This window comes from Chiroxiphia lanceolata, chromosome 1 (genome assembly GCF_009829145.1).
Source record: "Chiroxiphia lanceolata isolate bChiLan1 chromosome 1, bChiLan1.pri, whole genome shotgun sequence".
In the NCBI taxonomy this organism is placed as follows: domain Eukaryota; kingdom Metazoa; phylum Chordata; class Aves; order Passeriformes; family Pipridae; genus Chiroxiphia; species Chiroxiphia lanceolata.
Window position 1 is genome coordinate 148,324,977 of NC_045637.1, and position 25,757 is coordinate 148,350,733.

The window sequence follows — 25,757 nt, forward strand, 5'->3', positions numbered from 1 at the left end:
ATAGTTCAAAAATGAGTCTCCCACCCATCTGCTCAGATTTTCTTAGCACTGTAGGGTCTAAATGAAATTAATTTCTTATTCTCTCCCAAAGCAACCCATCCTTAGGGTGAAACATTGCCAGGCTCCTGGGGAAGGGAGAAGACCATCACCCTCTGTTGTGTCCAGCTTGCTCCATCACCCAAGAGTATGGCTTTCCTTGTTTCTGTTCCTCCTCTTCCCTGTGTTATACTCTTCTGAAGAGGCAAAAGATAAAAAAAAACAACTTTATTTTAGTAGAAATTCAACCAGCAGGGCTGCAATTATGACCATCCTTTTTAAAGGCTTATCACAAACAATTTTTGTCGCAGCAGTTCCCCTTACCCAGGGATGTGGGAAGTGCTGGGAGCTCACCCTTACCTGCTGACAGGTGTTAACTGGGGAAGTGCATCCATCAGTGTCACACTGTACCTCTAGCTGTTCACCTGGATTTTTAACTAACACCCACTGAGAGAACACCTAATCCCTCTCTCAGTTAAACCCCTGTAAAACCAGTACGTTTCCTTCGGCCCTGAGAGCCAGCAGGGTTTTGGTTTCAAGCCACTCTGAACATGATGAAAAAAACCAGATCCTTTTTCCAACTGGATTCAAACTGTTCAGCACACAGGCAGAACTGCCATGTGCAGTTCTTTCCTTCCAGCAGTAGAAACACTACTGCTGTGAGCCACGTCTTTAAAGTCCCCCACAGATGCTACCGCTCCCCGTGGCATCATGATGTTTCCTTCCCACTTCCATCCCTGCTGCTCTCCTTTTTTTTCTTAATCAAAAGGCTCCCCGCTGTGAAGTGGGTGCTGTTGCAGTACATCTGCCTGGCTGGCATGTAAAAGGACCCAGCCCTGAATTTAGCAGGTTTGCACTCACCACCAGCAATACTGAGCCCAGAAATGCCACGGGGCACCTCAGAGTGTGGTGATGGGGAGAAGCAAAGAGGGCAGCTTCTATCTAATTCCCATTGATTTCTACCTCAAATCTACAAACGATTTTAACACACAGTGGAGCCCAAGTTGTTCTAGTTTTCATAGGCCTCTTACAGCTTTAAATTATTCCCCAAAACTGCTCCTTGCTGGCATATGCAGTCACATCAGGAGGTATTGCCTGGCTTCTGAGCTACTTTGAGAGAAAAACACTAATTTTAGTGGAGTTGAGATAGACATGGGGATGGGGAATCTGTCTTTGTTAATGGATATAAAAAGTCTAGGAAACCAGCCTGCTGGTCTAACATATGAGACAGAGACAGTCATGTTGCCTTTCAGAGGGAAGCCTTTTGTTCCTGCTTTGTTTTAAAAAAATTAGTGGGAACAGAATTAGGCAGATACGGGGAGTAGGTATTAGCAGAACCCAGGTAAGTAGAATTGAAGTCCAAGAAATTTTCCTGCCTCTTCTAACCATCTTTGCTTTGCTAATTGTTCCCTTTGATATTATCCTAGCAACTAAATGTATTTTTCAGCTCTTCATCTTAGGCCATTAAGCCATTTCTCAGGTAGTACTGACTTCCAGAGTAATTTTCACTCTCTGCACAACTCCAGCCCCTTCTCCACCTGGAATACCTCCAAGATCCTCCCTGCTTGTCTGGGCTTCTCCCCTGAGTGACTGCAGCCTGTCCTCCCTGCACAGCATCACTGTGTAAGTGTCCTCCTCACCACCCGCTCTCTTGCATCTCACTTCTCCCAGGTGACCTCGTGCCACCAGCCCTGTCCCTGGGCCAGACTTTTCACTCAACCTGACAAGATGCAGAGACATAACAAATAGAATGCACTGAATGCCTGAGGCCACTTTTTACTGCACATGGTTTTTAGATGTTCAGTAGCTAAAGCCATATGTTGGTATCTCAAGAGTATGTTTTGACTCAGAGGCTCAACAGCAGCCAGTGAGAAGCAGAGGAATGGTTAGAGTTCAGCAGGCTCTGGAGAAATTATTTATAGAGGCTCCTAAATTTAGGGTTAGGCTCATATGGAAATCTTGACCTCCTCAAGACATCAAACTACTAAAAAACACCACAAACAACCTCCCTATTTGACCACTACGGTGTTACTTCTGCTTTTCCAGGGTGCGATAATTTTCCCGAACAGGACTTTCTCCAGCATATTTCTCCTTCTAAATTCAGAAGTTGCTGTACACACCAAAGAATTATTTTCTCGGTCCAAGAGCAGCACAAGTGCCCCACCAGCACCCCAGCACTGTGGAGAAAAAGGCATTGAGGCACACCCAAAGCCACAGCACCGTGCTCCTCCTCAGCTTGCTCCTGCAGACTGTGGTAATTTTTAGAAGAGCCAAATTGATTTCTCATTTCATTCTCTTTAGCAGTTATGAACAAAACAGCTACATGGCAGAAATGCTCTGCTCCATGGACTATTATGTTATGTTAAAAAGTCATTAATTCCCAGGTTTCCTGTCTTTGGTGAACAGGTTACTGTCACTGCTGAAGTCCAGCAGTTGCCCAGCAGCTGAAAGGCAGTAGGTCAACTTCTCTTCAGTGCTCTCAGAGGACAGATATGTAGAAATCCTTGAAGGAGATGATCCAGGATGGGTTATAAAATCAAAATTATAGTTCTAATGGTTTTTCTCACTTCTTTCTCAATGTGGCAGTCGTGAGAGAGCAAGATCTTTTACCTGTCTTTTACTTGTCACTTCGTGAAGGCATTTAGATTAAGAATAGCAATCGATCAGCTCTAAAGTACACAGACACTTCCACTGGCATGAACGCTACCTAAAAGCTCACTTAACTAGCATCTGTATCTTTATGAATCATAACAGAGGGTTTCTGAAGGCCATCCCCAGCAAAACCATGACATGCTAGACCAGAAGACCCTTCTTGGTCCTTCCCCTGTATTTTTCTCTGGTCCACATAGCATGTTCTGCTAGTGATGGTATCTTTATTCAGCATAAGGTCACTTTTGCAAGGTGTCATGAAGTAGGATGTGAGGTTTGGCAGACCACAGTTGTGAGTGGGGCAAGTTTTCTTTGAACCATTAAGACCAGGAAGCCCATTCATTTAACCCTTCCTATCACATATTTAAAACACATTGAAATTAATGAACTAGTATTTCTATTTAACAAGGTGGGCAAATATTCTGATAGAGTAACCCAATTTTCTTTATGCCTTCACCAGATGTGAGCATTTTCTAGCTTACATTCATTTAACTTAAGGCAAGAACTGGGACAAGTGTGTGGCCTTCCTCTGGCAGCACCACAGTTCCAGGATGCCTATATGAAGGTCTAGCTCCTTCCTAACAGACCTCAAACACCCAAGACTCCAAACTGCAGTGCCTAAGGAAGACAATTTTTTTTCTTGGATGACAAACAAAAAGATGAGTTTTTCTTTCATGCCAACAGCCCAACCTTGCCAGGGAAAGGTTCCTGCTGCCTTACAATTTGGTTGGTCATTTGCAGGCTGTCAGCTGCTCTCTACCACTACCTGACAGAAGGTTGTAGTCAGGTGGGAGTCAGCCTCTTCCCCCAGGTAACAAGTGATAGGGCAAGAGGAAATGGCCCTGAGTTGTGCCAGGTTTAGACTGCACATTAGGAAATATTTCTTCACTGAAAGTGTAGGCAAGCACCGGAATTGGCTGCCCAGGGAAGCGGTGGAATCACCATCCTTGGAAGTGTTCAAAAAACACGTCAGTGTGGTGCTTAGGGACGTGGTTTAGTGGTGGACTTGGCAGTGCTGCGTTAACAGATGAACCGGATGACCTTAGAGGTCTTTTCCAACCTTAATGATTCTGTGAAGCTTTTGTCCCATGGAGGAGCAGCCCAGAGAAGCCTGCACTCCAGTTAACCATGCTGTAGCTCTCTAGCAGGATAATTTTAGTCTTAAGAGCTGTCAAAGCAAGCACCTTAATGCAAACCTTTTTCACAACGAAAAATATTAACACTTACAATGTTCTTAATATCTATGCAAAGCAACCTATAAATAATTCATTTACTCCACACGCATCTGCATCATTTGAAATGCATCAATGCTTTTATCAATACAGTGCAATGGATTTACACTGCAGAGAAGAGGCTTGGGGGCTTTTGGACTATCCAAGTATTGTTGATCCAAGCATTATTATTAAAGGTAAACTGAAATAAATTACCTCAGTTACTACAAGATGCTTTTTTTCAGCATGGTAAATAAAACTTATTAGTTCTGGGTCATTAAATTCAATATTAGACTTTAAAACAGCCCAGAGCTCCTATGATGCTATTAGTAAAACATGCAACAAAACATATGTGCTTCGGTATTAAAGATAAAAGAATTACTCAGTCATATTTAGATATTAGTTATTAGTGCATTTTTCAAAGAGACTTCTGAGATAAAAGCCTAGTTGCCATTCTCAGAGGTGAGCATGGTCCTGGCTGTCACTGGATGGCAGGTTTCCAAATAACTGAGCCATTTCTGAAAATGTCATTCAGAGCCTTTTGCAAATTTACCCACTATTCCTCTTCACACAGGAATAAATACTATTTTGCCAACATTGCAGGTGAAGTGATTGGGCAGTAGGAGAGCTGCTTGGAGAGCAGGGTTTGATTTTCACATTTTTTTAACTTCCTATGACCCCAGACACGTCCCTTGGCGCCCTGTATCTCAGTGCTCCTCGCTGCTTGACTACATTGTGCCCTTCATTTCAACCTTTATTCTCCTCATTTGGCTACAACCACTCTGTAAGGACTGTCTGGCCAGTGTCTAGCACAAAGAAGATGCACTCCTAATTAAAACCTCCAGTCACTAACATACAGCCCAAAATCCTGACAACAGCCACTGCTAAATACACTCTGTCTTTCAAGATGCCAAAAGCAAGGCTGGAAAATATCCCCTAAAAAGTAAGTAATGATGGCACGTTGCATCCAATCGATCACAGTAACCTCTGTCCATACATTAGAGGCCACTGTTGTGTTTTTCTAACTACAACAGCAGCCAAGTACTTTCAACGTGGGCAAAATGTGTTTACCATTAAGTACAAAGAGAGAAGATAAGCATAAGTCTCCACAAGTGGCACATATGGTTTGGTCTCTACTGCTTTCCTTGACGCTGGGCATGATGCTCCCTCCCCACGAAGGAGCATTCCCAAGATGCTGGGGATCAGATTCACAACTGACAGGAATCACTGCAGCTCAACAGATCCACAAACCAGCACTCATAACCCAACTGGCTTCTCAGGCCAGGTCTAGGTAATGACTATGAATTATTGTTTGCAGGAGAAATCAGATGACTGAGCTCCTCTTCAGTATAAAATGATGATGGCTTTCTTTATCCTGGTTTTCATCAACCGCCACAGGAACATTGTAGCATCCCATTGAGCCTTTCAGAAACCTGAGCTAAAATCCACCGTGAGAGGAATTACAGGAAAAGCCCAGTAACTGTGAAGGTAATTACTGTGAAGGTAATGTGGATCTCACAAGCAGAACTGCTAGGCATTTAGGGACTAGACTAATGAGCAGGCCACCTGTCGTGGGAGAAGGCCGTCATGGGACACTCCTGACAGGCTGTGGAGGGGGATATGAAAACAAGGAAATGTTCAAATACAACATTTAAGATACACAGTATGAAATGAGCCACTGATTGGAGCTCATATGCATGCTTAGTATATGGACAATGTAATTCTACTTGTACAGGAAAGGGAAGTTCACAATAGAGGACGGCAGCGTAGGGTACAAGGCACCAAGCAATGAGGAGAAGAGCATAGGAGAATGCTTGGGATAAATAGGGCTGGAAAAGAGACACAGTTAAGATTCTTTGCACTTAGACTGCAGGGAATGCCATTTAACCACCAGCACAATCTCAAATTCCTCAAATTTCACTGCTTTACACCTACTATAGTATAACAGAGCCCCATCCAACCTGGCCTTGAACACTTCCAGGGATGGAGCAACCACAGCTTCTCTGGGAAACTTGTGCCACCATCACTGTAAAGAATTTCTTCCTCATATCTCATCCAAGCCTATTCTCCCCTCCAGTTTGAAGCCATTCCCCCTTGTCTTGTCACTACATGCTCTATGAATGTGTTGCTCCCCTCTTAGCAGAGTCAATGACAAGAATGGTCAGGGCAGCAGAAGACAATTAATCAAAATATTCTTTCCTCTCCCTAAACCACTGGACAAAAATGCAAACTGGAATTTGAAATTACAGTGGCATGACAGAAATTGTAAGAGGTTCAAATTTCCAACTTTGGCAGATCTCCCACTTTGTGGAAGTAAATTTAATTGCAATTCCAATAAAAAAGGTGCAAACATATCCACAAGTGAGCCACAAGTTGTGACTGAAAGCTGAGAAAAAGCCTGTAATTTTTACACTGAAAGTGTATTTATGTCAGTTTTGAGACTGGTTCTTTTTTTTTAGCTAGTTCCTTTAAAATCAATGGAATGACACTAAGCTATTGACTAGAGATATGTTATTTCTTCGCTTGCCCATTGAGAATCAAGAACACGAGCTCATTCCATCAATTTCAGGGAACTTTCAGCATATTTGTACCACCCTGAATATAAATATTTTATTTATTTTAATGCTTGCTCTAAGACTCATTCAAGACAAAGGATGTCTTGAATCCTTGTTCCTTCAGAGTGTTTGAATCAGCCCCTTGCTTACTGGGAAGAACACAGGATAATGTGTTCCTGTGTTCAGAATGACTGAACTGTTTCAGGAGCAAGCAAATCCCTCAGATGATTCAAATACTCCTAAACATGCAGCTTGCTTCATCTTTGGCAAGGCCACCAATCTCCTGTCATCTGCAATAATGTAGAGGGAAAGGAAGGAAAAAGAGCTTTGAAGAGCCAAGAGGACTGAACTTCGCAGATTTCTGAATGAACAAGATATTTTGCTGTATAATTAACAGAAGAAGGTAAAGAAGAATACATAACAGGTATCCATCCTTTAACAATTGTGTGGATCTCCACAGAGCATCAACTCAGTTGGTGAACTGATATGCAATTTTAAATATGCAATTTTAAAATATGCAATTTATTTTTCCTAAGGTATTCCAGCATTCTTGCTATACTAAGTTAATTAGTTTGGTTTTGGCATTTTCGGAGTCTTTCATCTGCATTCTGAAAACTAAGAGACCAATAACAACTGTGTGCTTAGGAATCTGGCTACTGGTCTTCTGCATTGCTTATCAGGGACTTAATCAAGATTTCACCACTCAGCCAGCTAGAGAGAGCTGAAGAAAGCAACTATAATGCAGAAAAGCAATTAATGTTGTAAAATGGGTTTGGGTCCTCAGATGATTGACATTGCAGATTAGCATCTTGCCCTTAAATGCAAAGTCATCCTTCAGTAAATCTACAGAGTACCTATTGGCTTCATAAAATTCCTCTGGACATATTAAAAGCAGTGTCAATTGTTGTCTGTATCAAAGCAATAGAACAAGTAATTCTAAAATATCTATGCATGTTTGCAGAACATGACTTCGTGTTTTGTACTTTACAAAAACAATATTTTAGTAATTTCAGATCTGGTAAGGCTGCACTGGAGTCAGTAAGGGGACATGACAGGATTTTAAAATAGTCAAGATCAGACTCTTAACAAAAATTTATATTGCTTTAGCATCTGACCATAATTGGAACAGCACGGGAAATGTTACTTTTTTTCACAGAAGATTGCAGTTCTGTGGAAAATAAGCCTTATATCCACATAAAGTGATACTCATCAGTGGGAGGAATATTATAGTCAGCTCTAGGGCAATACTTCATTCTCTGTTCCTGCAAAAGTTTACTTAATTCATTATTATTCCCTCCACTATATTCTATTTGTTATACTCTAGCAAATAAAGAAAATAGCAGTTAGGTTCTCAATAAAACACCTTTTCCTTCATTAAGGCCATTCAGAATACCCATGCTAAAAGGCAAAGGATGCTGGATAGAAAATTCTGAACTGTAATGCAGATATTTCTGTTATTATTCCCAGAAAGTGGGTATGGGGAGCAGCATTCCCACACAGAACACAGCCTGAAAAAGAGCTCCTGCCCACTAACAGGTGTGTTTTTGAAGGTGTGTATCATCTGCAACTGCTTTCCCCCCTACTTGAGTGGGTGGGAGAAGTTGCAGCTGGGGAATGTGTTAATTCAGCACTACCCTTTTAACACTCACTCTTTTCATTACAAGTATTAAAATTGTTCCCAATGGGCATAGCAGACAAGGAAAGCTAAACACAAGGAAGGACTTGATCCAGTTTCCTATTAAATTCAAAATAAAAACTAATAACTTCCATGATAATAGGACTTGGACAGGAACTTACATGAACAGCATACAACAAATCATTTTATTCTTGCCAAAGCTTGTTTTGACTGCAGCAATTTCCACTGAGAGCTGGAATCTACATCCCCCAAAGTAGCTCCACTCCACTGCAAATACAACATGCATTAATTCAAGTATTATTTGGTTTTCCCCTGACTGGAAAATGTAAGGCAGCAGAGGATAAAAAGAGCACATGGCTTGTGTGCAAGCCCCAGCCCAGCTGCTGCTGGACCACTGTTTGCCTGTTGCTTAGCAATGCTTCACCTCTATGCCAGGAAAAAATGTTTTGATGAGGGAATATAAATCTGCAGTTTTGTTTATGGTGAAATAATAACTGATGGTGCTCCAACCACTTCTTTCAACCCTGCGCTAACAACGCTTACTAAGCCCTGGAAGCTCTCTGAGACAAAGGCTGTAGTTTTCCATGCCTATCTATGAGCCCGTGGGAGAGCCCTAGGCAAAAAGTTATAACAGAGCAGTTTGCATGTTAAAGAGGAGAAAAACTGGAATAGGAATCTAAGGATTTAAAATAGGAATCTGAGGGCATGATTCTGGGCAACCAGCTCTAGCTGCCCTTATTTGAGCAGGGAGTTGGACAAGATGATTTCCAGAGTTCCCTTCCAACCCCAACCACTCCTTGATTCTATAAATTCAGAAGCAAAATAAAGAACTGGAGGAATAAAGGACATGAAAAATAGATGTGCAGGGAGCAAGGAAGCAAAGCAAAGACACTGTAAAATGCTTATGCCTCACTCACCAGTTATCCATTTAGCCTCTGGGTCATGAATTTTGAAATCATCACTGAAGAGATCTTCCACTGTTATCTTCTTCTTCTGAGACAAGCTGTTATCTTCAACTGCAAAAGATTTAAAACCAAACTGCCATTAGTTCAGCTTTGAAATGTGTCTGAAAGTACAGGAACTGTGAATAGTGCCATGCAAACATCTTATTTGGAAACAGTCCACACACAGGTCCCTTCCCATATTTGGTGTTATAAAATGACCATCTAATGGTTCATTAACAGAAACCTCTTTGTTATTTATGCCTGGTCTCAACAACTACAAAAAGGCCAAGACATGGTCCAAAACATACATTTTCAGACAAAATGTGATCAAAGAAGATTTTTAAAGTCATGAAAACACACCTATAGATGTCATAGTGATACATAACATCAACTATTCGAAGTATATTAAAGCTACTTAACACTAAAACATTTCTGAAATCATCAGATACATTTTCAAAAAGCATTTTAAATGGCCAAGCTTTTACAGTTTATATTTTTATTTCCTTAAAAACTGTCATACAGAACCATAGTTGCAAATATATTTAACTTTATAAGGGCTCATGCACATTACTTCAGAAATTCTCAAAGGATTTTACATGGGAATCAGACTCTTGGTTGCAGAAATATGTCTGAAAAGTCTGTGAGACATAACTCTAAATCCTTAGGTGTTGCATAGCTGGCCCATGCTAGTTTTAACTTTTAGTGAAAAGATATACAGTTTCATTTGAAAACATGGAAATATCAAAGCTGAAAATTTTAGAGAAAAACTAAACCCAACAATTTTGATTAATATATTCCTTCTTTCCTGTCTTCCCATCAAGTGCCTTTTTTTTTTGTTATGACAAGCAGCCACCCTCTATGAAAAATTTGTTTTCAACATTCAATTTTTGCTGAAATAATATTTTCATGGAAACATTTCAGTCAGGTCTTTCAAAGACAAGATGAGGCTACATTCTGAGTATTTCCACAGCATCTCTCCTCACTACATTATCCTCATACCTGAGGTCTGTTAGCATCCTGCAACCTAAGCTACCTTTAACTTTGTTTAGTGCTAAACTTATGCTGAACATTCATGATTAGAAACGTGGAATCAGGTAATTAGTAGAAGGAAAAAATCTTCTTTACTATACTAAACTGATACCCCTGAGCTACCTGAAACGACAGAAAATTACCTGTGAACAGTGTTTTGTCCCACTGAAAGATGTTTCAATACAAACTATCATTTTTATCAAATTAAATTATATTCTTTAATGTTCATATTCTTCTCAAGTCTGGCTGAGTTTTCAATGATGCTGCTCAATGTGGCTTCTAAATACCAAAACACAGTAATACAGGTCCTCAGCCAAATCCCTCCATGTGACAGCACTATGCCAAGTTATTCTGCATAATTTTATTTATCAAAATGGAAAACACAGGTGACAAGAACCCCAGAAAATGGTTCCAGTTAGTTTCCACCATGGTGCAAGTCAGAGGCTGCTTGATGGGTCAGAAAGTTTCAGCCACCTTGGGATGCCCACCTTTCTTTCCATCACCACTGGTGCTCTGCTACAGGCAAACATCAGATGCTTTTCTCACACGTCTCCTGGGTGTATTGCAAGCACCAGGGTGTGTGGCCAGCACACCAGAAGCTCCTTTCCCACCTCAGCATACCTGCTTGATCCCTGGGCAGACCTAGCCCCTCTTTTCCCCCAGATGACCTCTCTGTGCACAAAAAGCAGTGACCACACCAGGCAAATGGGCAGTCTTTCTCCTTTCTGTAAAATCCCACCTTTTTGTAACAGTGTATAATATACATTTATATATAACTACTGTGAACAAACAAATTGCTCTCCTGCAGAGCTGGTCAAAGGATATTTCTTTGCTCTTCCTGAGTATCAAAAGTCATACAAAGCTTTCTAGGCAATGCATTTGACTGTCTGACAGCATGTTGTGAATTAATGCTTGGTACCATCTCTGAAAAATGTTTCCTATGGATTTCGCAAAAATTTTAATGAGGATTTGAGTGTACTTTCTTTTATTCATCTAAAGGTCAGATTTGAAAGGAGAAAACTTGATGTATATCTCAACAAAGCTTTAAATATCAGGAACACGTGCAAAAAGTCCTTGTTTGCCTCCGTTTCCAAACAGAGGGGATGAGAAAGCAGCCTCTGTCTAAGCAAAATGTCTAATGGAATTAGAGGAAGGCTTTATTTTACTCAAAATTTCTGTAGGCTGGGTCCTTTTTTCAGCTTTGCTATGTGTGTGTGTATGCACAGACATGCATATTTATAAAGCTTTGCATGCCTTTGTATAAATGCACAAAGAACAGCTCCTGGATGGGACCTCTACAGGTGCCATATGCTGCGACAAGTGAGCAGCCACCAATTAGGGAAGGCTCAGACCCACTCTGTTATCATTTGTATAAATAGTTTCACATTTTTCAACGGTGGGTGGAATGGCAGCACTCACACACATATGAAATCAGAGAACCTCAGCACAGGCAACAGCACAGGCTGTGTACTGTAGAGTAATGAAATGTAAACTTTCACACAGCCACTGCTTCTTTTGAGAATGTTGTTCCAGAATGCCAAAGGATAAATGAATCATAGAAATGTTGAAATGTTTTCAGGATTTCATAAAATAAGACACAAGCATCAGGTAGCGATAAAGCACTGCTACTGTAATGACCATGTCTGCTGAATGCAAGGACCACTGATTCCAGGTTATGAGCTAATCTTGAAGGAGGGTGAGTGACCTGCCCCTGAGAAATCCATACCAGTAGGGATTTCAGCCCTTCTGCAGCTGAACCAAGAGTCAAAACCTTTAAAGATTTGGACTGATTTGAAGAAGAATCTTGAAGAGACAACAAATCCCCTTTTTCCCCAATTATTAAATACCTTAATCATTATCTGTCCTGCTAAGCAAATCTTCCCCATCTCCCACTTTACCAGTTGTTCTTGACTTTGCAGAAGACTACCCAGGAGATTACCCAAGTTTTCACAGTACTGGTGCAAGTTAAGGGTCCAGTTAAGCAATTTACTTTGAACATGGACTACATGTCTGCATGCTGCAATCTATCCCATATATGCCCCAAATTACTCTCTGTAGGCACTGTATGATGTTCGGCACTGGGTTTAGAGCATCTGCATTTCATGCTGTGGTACTGCACTGCAAAACAGGCCTTCAAACCAACACCAAAATACTTGGAGAAGAATAGTTTCCCAGCCAGGAAGAGGGCTGAGATAGACAGAAACAAGTAAAGGACTCAGAGGTAAAATGCAAAAGGTTATTTGTACTGGTAGGACAGTGTTAGGTTGGACTCTAACATTATCATCAGAAGGAAGACTTAAAAATAATTGAAGTATTCTCAGGAACTGTGCTCTGCCCAAGCCAGACTGCATTACCCCCCTTGAGAAATTTGCAGTGAAGAGGGGGGTTTTTGTTTGTGTGTTTTGGTTTGGGCTTGGTTTTTTTACCTGATGTCACTCTCATTCTTAGCAGCTCCCCATGAACATTCACAAAACTGCTTCACCTCCTTTCTTTACTGTTCTCCCACCCCTTCCTTGCCTCTTGTTCAAGTATCCATCACTTAATTTTCAGTTTGGCTACCAGAGGATAAACATTTCTTCTTCCAGAGAACTATTTTATGGTAGGGAAACACAGACTGTGCTTCTCCTTTTGGACAGGCTCCTCCAGCTTCCTCACTGCTTCCTTGTTGGGACCTGCTATCCCCAGTTAGGATTAGCAATGTGATATCATTATGTTTGTCAAATCAGCCTCTATGTCTCACTTAGCACTGGCTGGTGGAAAATGCCTGTGAAATGAGCCTTCCATTCCCTTCTGCCATGGCACATCCTCGTAACAAGTTCCAGGGCCAGTGGCTCAAAAGAAGACTGAACTCAGCTGCTGCCAAGCCACAGCAGCAACCTAAACTCTCTAATTTACCCTTGGCAGAGTCTCACCATGAAGCACTCTGGATCCATAATAAAAACAGGAGCAGTACTGAGCTCAGAGTTTTTGTATTTGCATGTAGGACACAGATCTGAAACATCAACAGGGCAAAAACCAACCCAAGCCCCATTTGCCAGCAGATTAGGTAATTAGAAATCTCAGAAAACATGAATGGAAATTTTAGCCTGGAAAAAGACTTTGTATATTTCCAAGTTTTAAGCACGGGAAATCTCTCAACAGTTCTATTTGGAGTTGTTGCTGATTACATACTAAAAACTGTGTGATTTATGTGTGTGCATATATATCCCAAAGGGGGAATATCTCTGTTTATGCACACACAAATATAAATACACAAATACACTCGTGAATTTTATTTATAACTCAATGTGGCTATTTCATATTCCCACTTCACACTATGTAAAACAGAAGGTCATTGTAATAACTGATATTTACTTGTATCTTCCTAAATTAGAGAACAATAACTACAGAGTCTCAGTGCTCACTACACCTTCTCTGTGTAGACACTTACCTGGACAACAGCACTGCAGTATCTATAGTCATGACAGTCATTAGAGTGGATTTTATGTGTGGTTTTCTCTGTGGGAGTAGGAGAAGTCCTAAACGAGGTCTATAACGCATCCCAGAATTTAAACCAGAGCTGCTAAGTCCTCACCAGATGTCATTCTGAACATTCTCCCAAGGAAATTGTTATTACAGGTGGTCTTGTAAAAGGAAAGACTTGTGACTTCAACTGTATTTAAGTCTGTACAGGTATGTTATGCTTCTCCCCATGTATCCACTATATGAAATCCTGCTTTTGATAGAAGTGGTACCCATGGTCCACTGTGGTCCATCTGTGCAGTCCTATAGCTTCAAGACAGCTTCTTGAGGTATGGGTTTAGGAATCTAGGCTTTCGTGTGCATCTTTGAAAAGCCTGTGACTGCATTTCTGTAAAACTGAAGGAAACATTCCCATATCTAATAAGTTGTGCCTGATGTGAATATAGTCCATTCACCATTCCCCAAAACATCTCAGAGATGAACAGCACTGTCCAAAGGTGTTGAATCCGAACACCAGCAAAGTTAATTTAATAAATGATCCTTAATTAAGTTTAACCTTAATTAATTTCATTACATAATTACTCTGGCACGACTGCGTGCTACTTACATTTACATTGAAAAGTTCTGGATAACATGAAACAAACTGAATATGGCATGAAAATAAATAACCAAAAGGGTAATATAATGATTGTTTCACTCATTTTCAAATTAACTCAGTGCAATCCTGTATTGCTTGATTTGCCACTGTCTCCAGTTCACACAGCAGGATTGTGGGATAAGAACTGTGTGAGGGAAGATGGCTCAGACCAGCTGGACTACATGTCAGTTCACACGTAATGAGCTGGAAATTTCTGCCACACAACTTCCATCTCGTTTTTCCACTTCACCACCTTGTTCTCTTCCATTTCCTACGGTTTCATTTCTCCCTTGCCTCCATTCTCCTCCTCAGCCCTGTGCTCTCTGTCCTGCTGTTCCCTAGATTATATCACTCGCATAAACTCATCCAAGAAGGAGCCCCTTTTCTTCTCCTCTACAGGGGACCTTCACCTTCTCCTGTGTTTTGTAACTCCTCACCCTTTCTGACACTGAATTCTCTTCTCTGTGTCTTGTGTCTCACTTTGTTTGTCATTTCATATTCAGTTCACAATCTTACCAGAGCTGGGAAAGTGTGTTATTTCAACTCCCTAAGTAGGCATGGAAATTTACAGGGCTGTATAAATATATAATAATCAGTAACCATAATGACACCACATTAAAATTCAAGCCAACAACCTCAGTAGCTACTAGAAGAGAAGTAATTTGCAGAGGTTATGTGCACAGAACTTTGCTGAAACTTGGTAAGGGGATTAACTTAAAGAATTCCTTATTGGGAAGTTACTAATTATTTTCTGTGGTTAAGTGTTATCTGGTAAATCATTGTCTGAAATTGTTTTGTAAACACCATGGTCTGAACTGCAAATCAATCCAGCTAAATGGGACGGGATTTAGGTGCCTAGGCATAGGCATCTAATGCCATTTTAGATGGTCTAGAATATACCACTCCACTGGCAACTGCTGCTCCACATAGACATGAATTTCAGGAGTTCCTGTGTCCTGACTGACTGCTCTGTGTGGGTGTCTCCCCTACCCTGGCACATTTAAAATGACAGTCCCCATCTATGCTTAGGCAGTCAAGTTCCAGTCCTGTATCCTCAGCTCAGCAGCCCTGATTTTGAATTGAAATGTAAAATTCTCAAACAATCATCCTAAGAAAGGCCTTGAACTCGGCATCACATCAAGGCAAAGACAGGAAGGAGTATTCCTTTGATGCTGACTTTTCAGTCAGTTTGTAACCCCTTTACCCTTGGAAGTGTAAAATTACAGAAGAAAAACAGAATGGGAGTGAGTTAAAGGTTATAAATACCTGGTGTCAGGAGTATAACAGAGGTGACAATCAGGGAGCAGATAACGAGAATAACAAGTAAGGCAATTGCAATTCCTTTCCAGTTTCTTTGAGGAGGATTACTCCCCACCAGCTCCTAGAAACATCAAAAGAAAATGGACATTTAGAAAGAACACTTAGACAAGGAAACAAGCAGCAGAATCCAAATGCTAAGGTATGTCCTCAGAACTGTGCCCTGTGGCCATGGTGGGTGAAGCCCATGAGCCAAATACAATCCATGCTGTTATAATACATTGTGGCAATAACTGAATCCATCCCAAGTCATTATACAGTGAAGAAATGTAATGTACCCACAGGATGCTCAATAGTGAGACCCACGCTCTCCATCTTCTCCTGGCGTATGGGCACCTGCTGCCCAACCCAGCACTCATCCAAACTCACTTAACAGTGCTGACTTCCTACCAACCCTCATTAAGTCTGGCAATAAGGAGCTTTACAGTAACTTCCAAGAGACTTTTATAACAAGATGTCAGAGAAGACTACAGGAAGATAAATAATTCACGGGGGCACGCATGGAGATAAAAATCAATACGGATATCCCCGCGGTGAACTCTTCTGCCTTCCCAGAAAACAACACATCTCCTCAGGGCAGGCAGTGTGCATTCCTAGGCCAGCAGGTCGAAGGAATTGAAGAGAGGCTTCTCGTCTAGCATATACATTAAATTTAATCACATCCTTAAAACTTTACAATAAAAGCTCCATCAGTGATTAGCTTTGACTTCACTGTAGTTGCACCATATGTTCTGTCTGCGACGTATGCAGCACCCCCGTTCTCGAGACTGAGGGGTTTATGAAGTGCTGAATTCGCATTCACAAGATCTTGAATATTTATTGCACTTTATTCCTTTCATGCTTTTTGCCGGATTCCCCTTGGCATTTTGCATTACATGTGATTTCATGCACACACTGAAGCACCCCCAGGAACTGTATGAAATATCAGTGCACTCCAGTTTCCTGGAAGGCTGAATTCACTTAAAGGATCTGGCCTCACAGCCAGAACAACGCTGGATGCTCTTCCTCCTAGTCAATCTCATCTATTTAGGATTTTTGCCTAATTTCCTTTATTATGAGAGATGGTGTGTCTAGAACAGAGCTGCTGGAACTTCTTTAAAAGTCTGTTCTTTTTTTTTTTCTATTTTAAATTTTTCATTATTAGTTCTTCTGTAATTCAGAGTTTGTTTCACTTGCTGTAACTTTTCTTATACACAGCAACAGGACTAGATCAGGGAGGCCCAGCAAACCTCACAGATTTGATTTCAGAAGACACTGGAAAATATTTTTCAGCATTTCCATATCAAGAATTCACTTCACAAAGAAAGATAATGTTGAGAGTCCCTTTATGTTGGGGAATCTATCCATTACAAAGGCTATAAATTTGCAATGGAAAGTCAAGTCTGAGGCATTAAACATCTGAGGTAGCATCTGTGCTCCATCGGTTATTCTAGTTCTGGAAAAGACACAAGGGTTCTCTTTCTTCCAGTAAGGATGGGTAGAGGTTAGCACACCCTCCCCTCCTTGCCTTCCCTCATTTGCACTTGGCTAATGGAAATGAAAAATACTTAGAAGGAACAAATGTATTATTATTGGTACTGGAAAAAAATCTGAAAGTAGGTCAGGAGCCTTGAGAAATGCAATTTTCCAAAACAAGCAAACAAAAAGAATTTAAATACTTCCATTTCTATAGACTCTTCACTCTAAGCATGAATACAAATGCTAATTAATTTAGTCTTCTAATGCTGTTTTTAGGAAACGGTTATGGTCTCCATCTTTCAGGTGATGAAAACAGGCACAAAAGAGAGTCTGTGCCTTTCCTAGGAAAAGAAAATTATAAATAAGTCAAGTAAAGAATCTGGGGTTTCTTAGTCAGTGGTAAAAATATTCTTTCTTTCACAGCAGGGCACAGGGGGACCTAGAGGGATGACAGGAATACTGGGGAGAAGCAGCTGAGAAACCCAGACAAGCCCTCACAGTGTCTGGGGACAGAGGTAAGACAATGACAGAGTTACAGAACTGATGGCAACAGTCACAGCCCTTAAAATTATCTAATGTTCTCACCACAAATGGTCAGAAGTTTTAAAACTGAAAAAAAAAAATAGATCATGGACTTGAATTATATCTACAACCCAGTTGTAGTTCAAAATCTTAGTAAAGCCTTGCATTAAGTGTGGTTTCCCCATCCCTGAGTCCCGAGTGTGACAGAAATACACACACATACTTAAGCTTTCAGGATATCTGTACTTTCACTGAATCCATTATCAAGTCATAATTCTATTAATTCTTCAGGCATCCAATCAATATTTGAGCAACATCTCAACAAAAAAAGACTGGGAATTTCTAGTGTATCAAGAGGAGGAAAACTATTCATAAGCAAAACACTGGGGTTCAATACACTGCAAGGAAGCAGAAAAGAACATTTTCACTTTCTTTTCAAAATTCTAGCAGGAAATTTCTCTTGATAAAAAGCAAGAAGAGATAAATGACACTTCAAAGAAAGACAAACAGCTTTATTCAGCACAGGCTTGGAAAGCTACTTGTTTTTTCCTCAGTCATTTGAAGTCTCTTTTGATAGAATCACTTACAGCAAAACTGCAGACACATCATACACAGGTATGATAGCACTGATACCTCACACCATTCCTATTTGTATTTCTGTTAATTCCAGAGAGATGTTGCTGTGTCACTGTGACCAGCTTTGACCTCCAGGAGATTACAACCTCACCAGAGGCCTGTGATACCCCATGGCAGCAAATTCCTACCTTTCACTTGGATTTCCCAGCAGTGAACATCAGCTGCCTATTCACACTGCTCAGGAAAGCCTCTGTGCTTTGGAACTGAAACCAGGAAGGTGTTTAATTAAGCCTTAGGCAGGTACAGATTGAAGCACATAAATAATGTTCTTGAAGTGGCACCTCAAAAGGCTTGTTTCCAACACACAGCACAAAGCTAGAATTTGCCCTTTTCCTGAAAGATCCCAGTTTGCAGACGTAAACACGGAGATCTAAATCAACCAGCAAGCAGATGCCCTTTGTGACCATGGCTGTTAATCCTAAAGATACCAACTTTGGTTTCCATACTGAAATCTGAGCATATGACACAAATAGAAATAAACCAAGCACACACAGTTTCTGCTCTGAGGGAAACAAGATGATAGAAAAAATTAAAACAAAGTCACTCATCAGTAGGAACCACCTGCTCTCTGCTTCACTCTAACACATCTGTATAACCTCAGCAAGAAAGCTAAAGCCCTCCAGCCTGGTTTTCTCTTTTTTTTTCCTTTGCTGTTTGTTTTTCACCTCCTTCTTCCTCTTACATGAAACTTTAATTGATTTTGGATTCAGAAAGTAAACCAGATGTTACCACAGGTTTTAACATAAGCATACTTCATTGATGCTGCATATTGAAAACTGTAAACGTTATCAATTTCATCTTCATTTATGATTGAAAAATATCGCTACCCACCTGTGAAGTTGACTTTGAAGCCATAAATCTAGACAACCTACAGTATTTTAAGACTCTAAAATACAGATCTGTGGTGACATATTTTCCTGCCTGTGAAAGAATCACTGTACTGACACGTTACGGATGAAGGCTGGATGTGCTCCGATCCAAGATGCTGTCAACAAAATTATTTCTGGCATGTTTATTTGAAACCTGTCAAAAGTCTGCCAGCACAGTGACCACATTACAAAATATAACAGCTTCTTAAAACAATTCGTCAAGCACAATTTCTTTTTTTTTTAATAACCATGTCTACATTACTAAATGAAAGAAGGACAATATAGACATCACTTGTCAAGTATTGGCATTAATTAATTAAAATTATACATCCTGGACCAAAATCTTTGAAGTATCAGTAGTGAGAGAGTCATGGTGGGCCTCTTAGTCTTCTTCAACGCAGAGCTGCCACTTTTATGCAATAACAATAAATCCCAGGTGCATTATACAGGAATATATACATTCCAGATAGAGGTGCTATACGTGAGGGCCCTTCCTGAAGCAGGTGACACTGGGCCATGGCTGTGGACAGGAGACTGAGCTCTAAACTCATTTACAGTGGTGTAAATATGAAAGAAAAGAAAAAGACAAAAGAGAATCCAAGAAATGAATGGTATGATACAAAATCAGGTGCAGGAAGGGGTGGCAGGATCAGGGTTTATAGGAGTGATTTTATAGTTTCCATACCTGCCATTCTTGCAAGCTCTGCTTCTTGCCTTCTTTATTTATTTATTTATTTCTAAATTTCAACCAGAAGTATTACACTAATTAACACAGGAAATGAAAAATCTACTAACAAGCTCATAAAACTGTTAATTGAAAAATGTGTAGTCTATGTTCCCCTCATGCTACCTGGTTCTGAATTAAGACTTTTGCCTGATGACATAACAGTAAGTGTGATGTCTCTGTCAAGTCAGCTCACCAAGTTCAGAACATGGTGCAGAATAAAAACTTTGCTGAGGAATTAAGGTATGGGAACACTGCTGTCCTGGGTAAAAAGTCCTGCAGAATTCAGTGGAAAAATAATCTTGCTGTTAATTAGTTCTTTATAATACAAAATTGCAGCAGATTATAACTGCTGAGTCATAAACAAATGAGCTGAGGAGTGAGTGGGTAACCCATACAGTTATTAGATTATTAACCTTATGTTGCAAAAAAAGAAACACTAATTGCAATGATAATGGCAGTAAACTAGATGCATTGCAGTGGTTACAGCAGGAGGTTCACTGAGACTCCAGGTTATACTGCTGATTGATACTGCCTTACTGTCTTATCACAATCCTCCTGTCTGGATCCTCCACTGCTCCCCTGCCTTAAATTTAGGATGGAGTTTCTTCACAGGCAGCAATCATTTTTGCTACCCTGCCTGGCACAGTGGAAACCTCAGTCACTACAGATCTTAGGCAGCATCATAACACAGATAAACAATAATAGGCACATAACTGCATAATTCTCACCTCTGAATTCAAGCTGAGTTACTTTTGCTTGGGGATATTTTATTTTCTTCCTTTTCCTTCTCCTCCCTACTCACCTCCCTCCTCCCCTGCTGCTGCAGATCACCCTGAGCTGTGCTCCAGCTGGAGTGTGATGCTGAACAACAATCAGTTTGCAGATAGACACAGAGCCCGAGCCTGGGGCTACAGTAAACTCAGTTGTTCAGATGCTAAAGGTGAGACTGAGAGGAATAAAAACTTGCTCTGTTTTTACAAATGAGGCATGGCATGTTACGTGGGCTTTCCTGCAAAACCCCAACAGAAAGGAAAGGGATAAAACCATCTGCCTGTTGTGGTGGTGAAAGACAACTACGTTATGTTTTTCTTCCTCTTCTGTTAATGCTTTTACTAACAGGGAGCAATGACTTAGTAACAGTTAACATCTTTGCTGTCTAATCCCCAGCACTGTGAGAAAAATCTTTTACCCTGCACACAATGCAACACATTCTCCTGCCCTGAATTTCTGGGAGGCTCTTTTATGAATGCCCTAAAGCCATTCCATTTGGCCCTGTAGCTCCATGTCCTCTCACCATTTTCTGCAAAGTGCACATAGGTAAATGGTTTGAGGTTGGGCATTAATGAGTGTTTGAGAGTGAGGAAAAGGCTGTACCTGTAACACTCAGCTCCCTGTAAAATTAAACCTTGCATGCTTTATGCTCTGGTAGAGCTTCCAGTCTTACATGTTTCTATTACAAAGCTAACAGGAGAAAATGAATGCCATCTGCATCCCACGCCTAACTGTAGCTTAACAGATGATGGGTCTTCCACAGTTTTAGAGCAGAAGGCACTAAATTCTCAACTAGCATTGACTGACACAGATCATTGGCTCCACTGGAGTAAAGCCAGTCTGTGTCAGCTACAAATGAAACCTGGAGCTCCTTCTAAATTAAATATATACATATATATATAATATATCCGTAAAACGATCTAAATACAGTAGTATCTGTAATTCCTAGCTGTTCTGTATTGCCAAAATGGATATTTAATAACTTCCCATCATTTTTATGGGCATTATGATGAAACAGTTTTGGATCAGCTCCAGACCTTGCAGCACTAAAAGAATAATACAGTGTCTCTGTTATTTTGAACTGGTATCTCATATGACTTTTGCACCCAAGTAGAAGTACTTGCAACACCCTCCTACACCCTTGTGATGTATGCAAATAAGCAGCTCTGCCATTTGAAACATTCCCAAGCTATTCCTAGTGCTTAGGGACAGAGTGATTCCATGGAATTTCCAAAACAAATTTGAAGTTTGGCACATGGACTCCGAAATTCTGCCAGAAGCCTATTTTAAAGGTGACAAAAATTCAAGCTGCCAACACCATCTGGACCTGTTGCACTGGGAGTGGTTCCAGCCAAGGGCACGGCCACCTTCTGACCCAGGGACAGGAGAAAGGAGATGGCAATATCCTGTGCAACCTGGGTGCAGCACAGGATATAAGTGATTAGACATACTTTCAGCCAAGAACTGTGATGGTCTTGATTTAGTGTCATCTTATTAATCTCCTTCACTTTCCCCCCATCAGTTTGGTTCATTTGTCTGCTGTAATCCAGATGTTTTTATAGCACCTGGCACGGTGGGACTGTGAATCCTCACAGAGGCCCTTGGCTGCTACTGTAATTCAAGTCATAATTAAAGATCCATTCCCAATACTGACAGAGCCCATAAAATCAACAGCATTCCTTTGATTTTATTTCAGTGTTTGATATAAGCACATGCATTCACCCACTAAAACAGAAGCAAATCATCTCCAAGGGTGAAATATTTGCCATGGCACAAGTAAAACTTGGTTTGATGGTTAGGATTTTATTGCAGAGGAGTCCGTGTGTTCATCAAATCCACAAAAAGGCTTGGCATGCCCAAATGCCACAGACTATATCACTGATCCCAGGACTTCTCCATGCCACAGCACTTGCTTAGCTCCAGTTTTTCCACTACAATGCCCTGACAGCCTGGCTCCCTCCAAACTGAGCCACAACACACACACATGAGCCTGTTCATACCCACGCAGAAAGCATCTGCAAAGAGTGATATTGCCAAGGCATGCCAGGATGACATCTCCTTACTTAAATTCTCGAAGAATTATGATCTTGAGAAATGGGAAAAGAAGCTTCTCTGAAATATTTTAGGGGTTGGGGAAACCACCTCTCAGCTCTGTCTTCTCCACTTATTCCAACAAAATGCCATTCTGCTTACATTTGCAAATAGACAATTGCAATTTTTAGTGAAACTGTATTTCAGAAAAAAAAAACCACGACAATATCATTCAATTTATGGCTCTGAACACCAAGAAATAATTTGTGATAAGGGAAGTAGTCAGATGTTTAATCTTCCTGGGTAGAAAGACAGCACTAGAAATTCTGTTCAATTTTATATTTTATTAACTAGGCTTTATTTTTTTAATTTATTTAGTTTGCAAACACTTTGTTTCTAAATGGTACAGGAAAGAAAACATAAGGCAAACAAAATTTAATTCATAAATAATTTGCTTGGGAATAACACAAAAAAGAACTGTGAAGACAGCCAAGGTTTGAGATCACTGCAATTCAGAGACAGTGGGAAGAGGAATTATGAAATCCATGTGCACAGCAGGGGGGACAAAAATGGATTTATCAATTTCACTTTGCATTCTCCTGAGGTGTCCATCCACCTCAGGATGCAGAAGTTGCACTGTGTGCTAAGAAAGTAAAAATTACCTTGCCAGATTACCTACAAACACCTCTGCAACACAATAATTCCAGGAATTCAGGTGTGAATTAAAGCAGTTGGAGTCTATGGGAGGATTGTTTCTCTTTTGGTCGACACATGTAACTCTCAGTAACATGCAGAAAGCTTCATGCACGTGTGGGGAAATGAAATAAAAACAGAAAAAGTAAAACATCCACAGTCTAACCTACCATGCCCACCACCATCTACAGCTGCCATCTGAAATACATCAGCTGGTTTTTTTTTCCAAATATGTTCCAGCATTGCATCTTGCAGGATGATGGTGGATTGGGGATTTCAGGTGAGGTTTGTGGCTTGCACGAGGGCTGCAAGGTGATGGCTCATGAAGGTCCCGCAGCCCTGGGAGCAGTTGGGAAACCAGGTCAGAGACAGGATTGACTCCTGAGTCCTGGAGTTCCACAGGGAGGTGAGGGACATGGACAGACCACAGCAAGAGGATGGAGTGGGATGGCTCTGTATGGAGGAAGAGGCTGCAGGGACGATTCAGTTTTTGTGTGGGGGGAGAGAACATTTGCTCAGAGTCCATAATAATGGGATTTCAAAAGTAATGAAAATTACTTGAACCTCCATTGCGAGACACAAAATTAAATCCTTTTATGTACTGAGCAAAGGAAAATGTCCAGACTAACAAGCATGTGATGGTAAAATCTGTTTTGTGTGCTTACTAAAACACTCTCCAAATTTAGTAAAGAACCTGCAAAAATCACATATTTCTGTCCCCCGTGGGACCTCAAGCAATGTGTTTTACATAAAGGTTGAATCCAGAAGGAAAAAAAAAAACAAAACAAATAAGTCAGAAGAATTTCACAAGGGACAAAAGTTCCTCTCTGCTTCAAGCAAGAATCTGCCCTTATTGAGGACAATTACAACATTTTTAGTAATATGCCTGAGTCTTTTAATCATTTCCATATAACATAATTAATCAGACTATAGTGCTGGATTTTTCAAGCATCTGAATATCCTATTAAAAACAAAGTACAGTGTAGCAAGTGTATAAAACACAAACTCCAGAGTTATTCTGGATGCTAAAATTCAGGTTAGTTTTACACATTTTTAAACAATTTATTTTCACACACCAGTCATTGACAGTTTTGAAAAAGACAAATTGTTTGATGTGTGAAGGCTTCAAAGACAATGCAATTTCTTTATTCATCATTGTAGCAATATTTATATGAAGATGCTACTTATCTTATAATTATACCATTAAGAGAATCTTAATTTAATTAATCCTAGAATCTTGTTTCTAGGATCAAGTCATATTTGATATGTGGTCTCTAATTCTGTAGTATGTAGCTAAGATTTTAATGAAAATTGTGAAAGGAATATTATTCTGTGACACAAATTTTAACTAAGCTGAACAATGGAAAAACAACGTGTAAGTGTTTTACACCATGCTTTTAGACGAAAAGACATCAGCAGCTGTGGGAGCAGAATGCAGTATGAAGTTTTTTCTCTCCCAGCTAAGTCCCCTTGTCCCCAGCTTGTACAGCCAAGATCTTTTTGCTTAGTCTCCCTTCCCTTCATCCTGAATCTTTCATTCCTGGTTTCACTAGTAAATACAAACCAGTAAATAAAGCCACCCAAACATTCAGTTCTCTTGTCCCAAGGGTTATCAGCTGAGCAGACCTCTTACCCAAGAGCCAAACCCTCCAAAACTGCAATGCAACATGACCATATGGCAACTTCTTTAACAAAATAGTCCCTGGCCCACTCCGTACTCCAGACTCTTCTGCAGCATTCCTGGGACAGTCCTGCTATAATGGGCCAAAGCCATGCCTGGGAGCATGCTAACAAACCACTCCAGTGATCACCCATGCTTGGTCCCCTTCACCCCTCCAGGTCATTCCATCATATAAATGCAACCCTAAACTCCATCCAAATCCCAAATCAGAAACCTAAGGACTAATTCCCAACTCACCCCTAGTTGTGTAATTTTTACTCCTAAGGAAAATCATCAGACTGAGCCTGCCCTGTTACACAGAAGTAAGGAGCAAGGGACACAACAGCAAAACGTTATCTTTTCCATTTTTATGGAAGCAACCTGTGCTGACATCTGCGGGCATCACTCAGATGATGAGGCAGAGAGCAGAGTCCACAGACTGTGAGAATGTCCTCAAAATAGCCGGGAGACATTTCAGTTCTCCTGATGGGATTTGCTTGGGTTTTTTCTCTGACATTCTTGAACCAGAAACCACTTCATGGATATTCTGATTTGATATTCATTAAGTTATTTTTTAAAAAAAAAAAAAAAGGAAAAAAACAAGTGTTAATTCCCCCGGGCCCTTGTCCAGCTATAGCTTAGGAAAATTGTGGTTTGAGGAATTATGGCTCTTCAAAGGGTACTCGGGCTTTTGGCAGGAATTTCCAGGCACTGGCTCAGGATGCCGCTGTCAGGCAAAGCGACTCCAAGGTCTCCAAAGGTTTACGACTCCTATGCTTGGTCTGTTTTAATTGATTTCTGGTTTTGCTAGGGTTCTCACAGCACATTGCAAGGCTTTTCAAAGTAATTTTATTTTAATTTTCTAAGTAATTTTATTTTAATTTTCAAAGCTTTCTGGTCGGCAGGAAACACAA

The 25,757-nt window shown here is 40.5% G+C and overlaps 1 protein-coding gene across 6 annotated transcripts in view; it reads right to left on the minus strand.

The window, feature by feature from the left end:
• The window catches only part of DPP6 (dipeptidyl peptidase like 6), a 550,202-nt gene that overhangs the window by 156,318 nt on the left and 368,127 nt on the right, over positions 1-25,757 (minus strand). For all 6 annotated transcript variants that reach the window (XM_032687013.1, XM_032687020.1, XM_032686996.1 and 3 more), the window contains exons 2-3: positions 15,426-15,540; positions 9,005-9,103 (exon numbers count right to left, since the gene is read on the minus strand). In XM_032687013.1, coding sequence (XP_032542904.1) covers positions 9,005-9,103; positions 15,426-15,540 — 214 coding nt within the window. The remainder of the gene's footprint in view (positions 1-9,004; positions 9,104-15,425; positions 15,541-25,757) is intronic.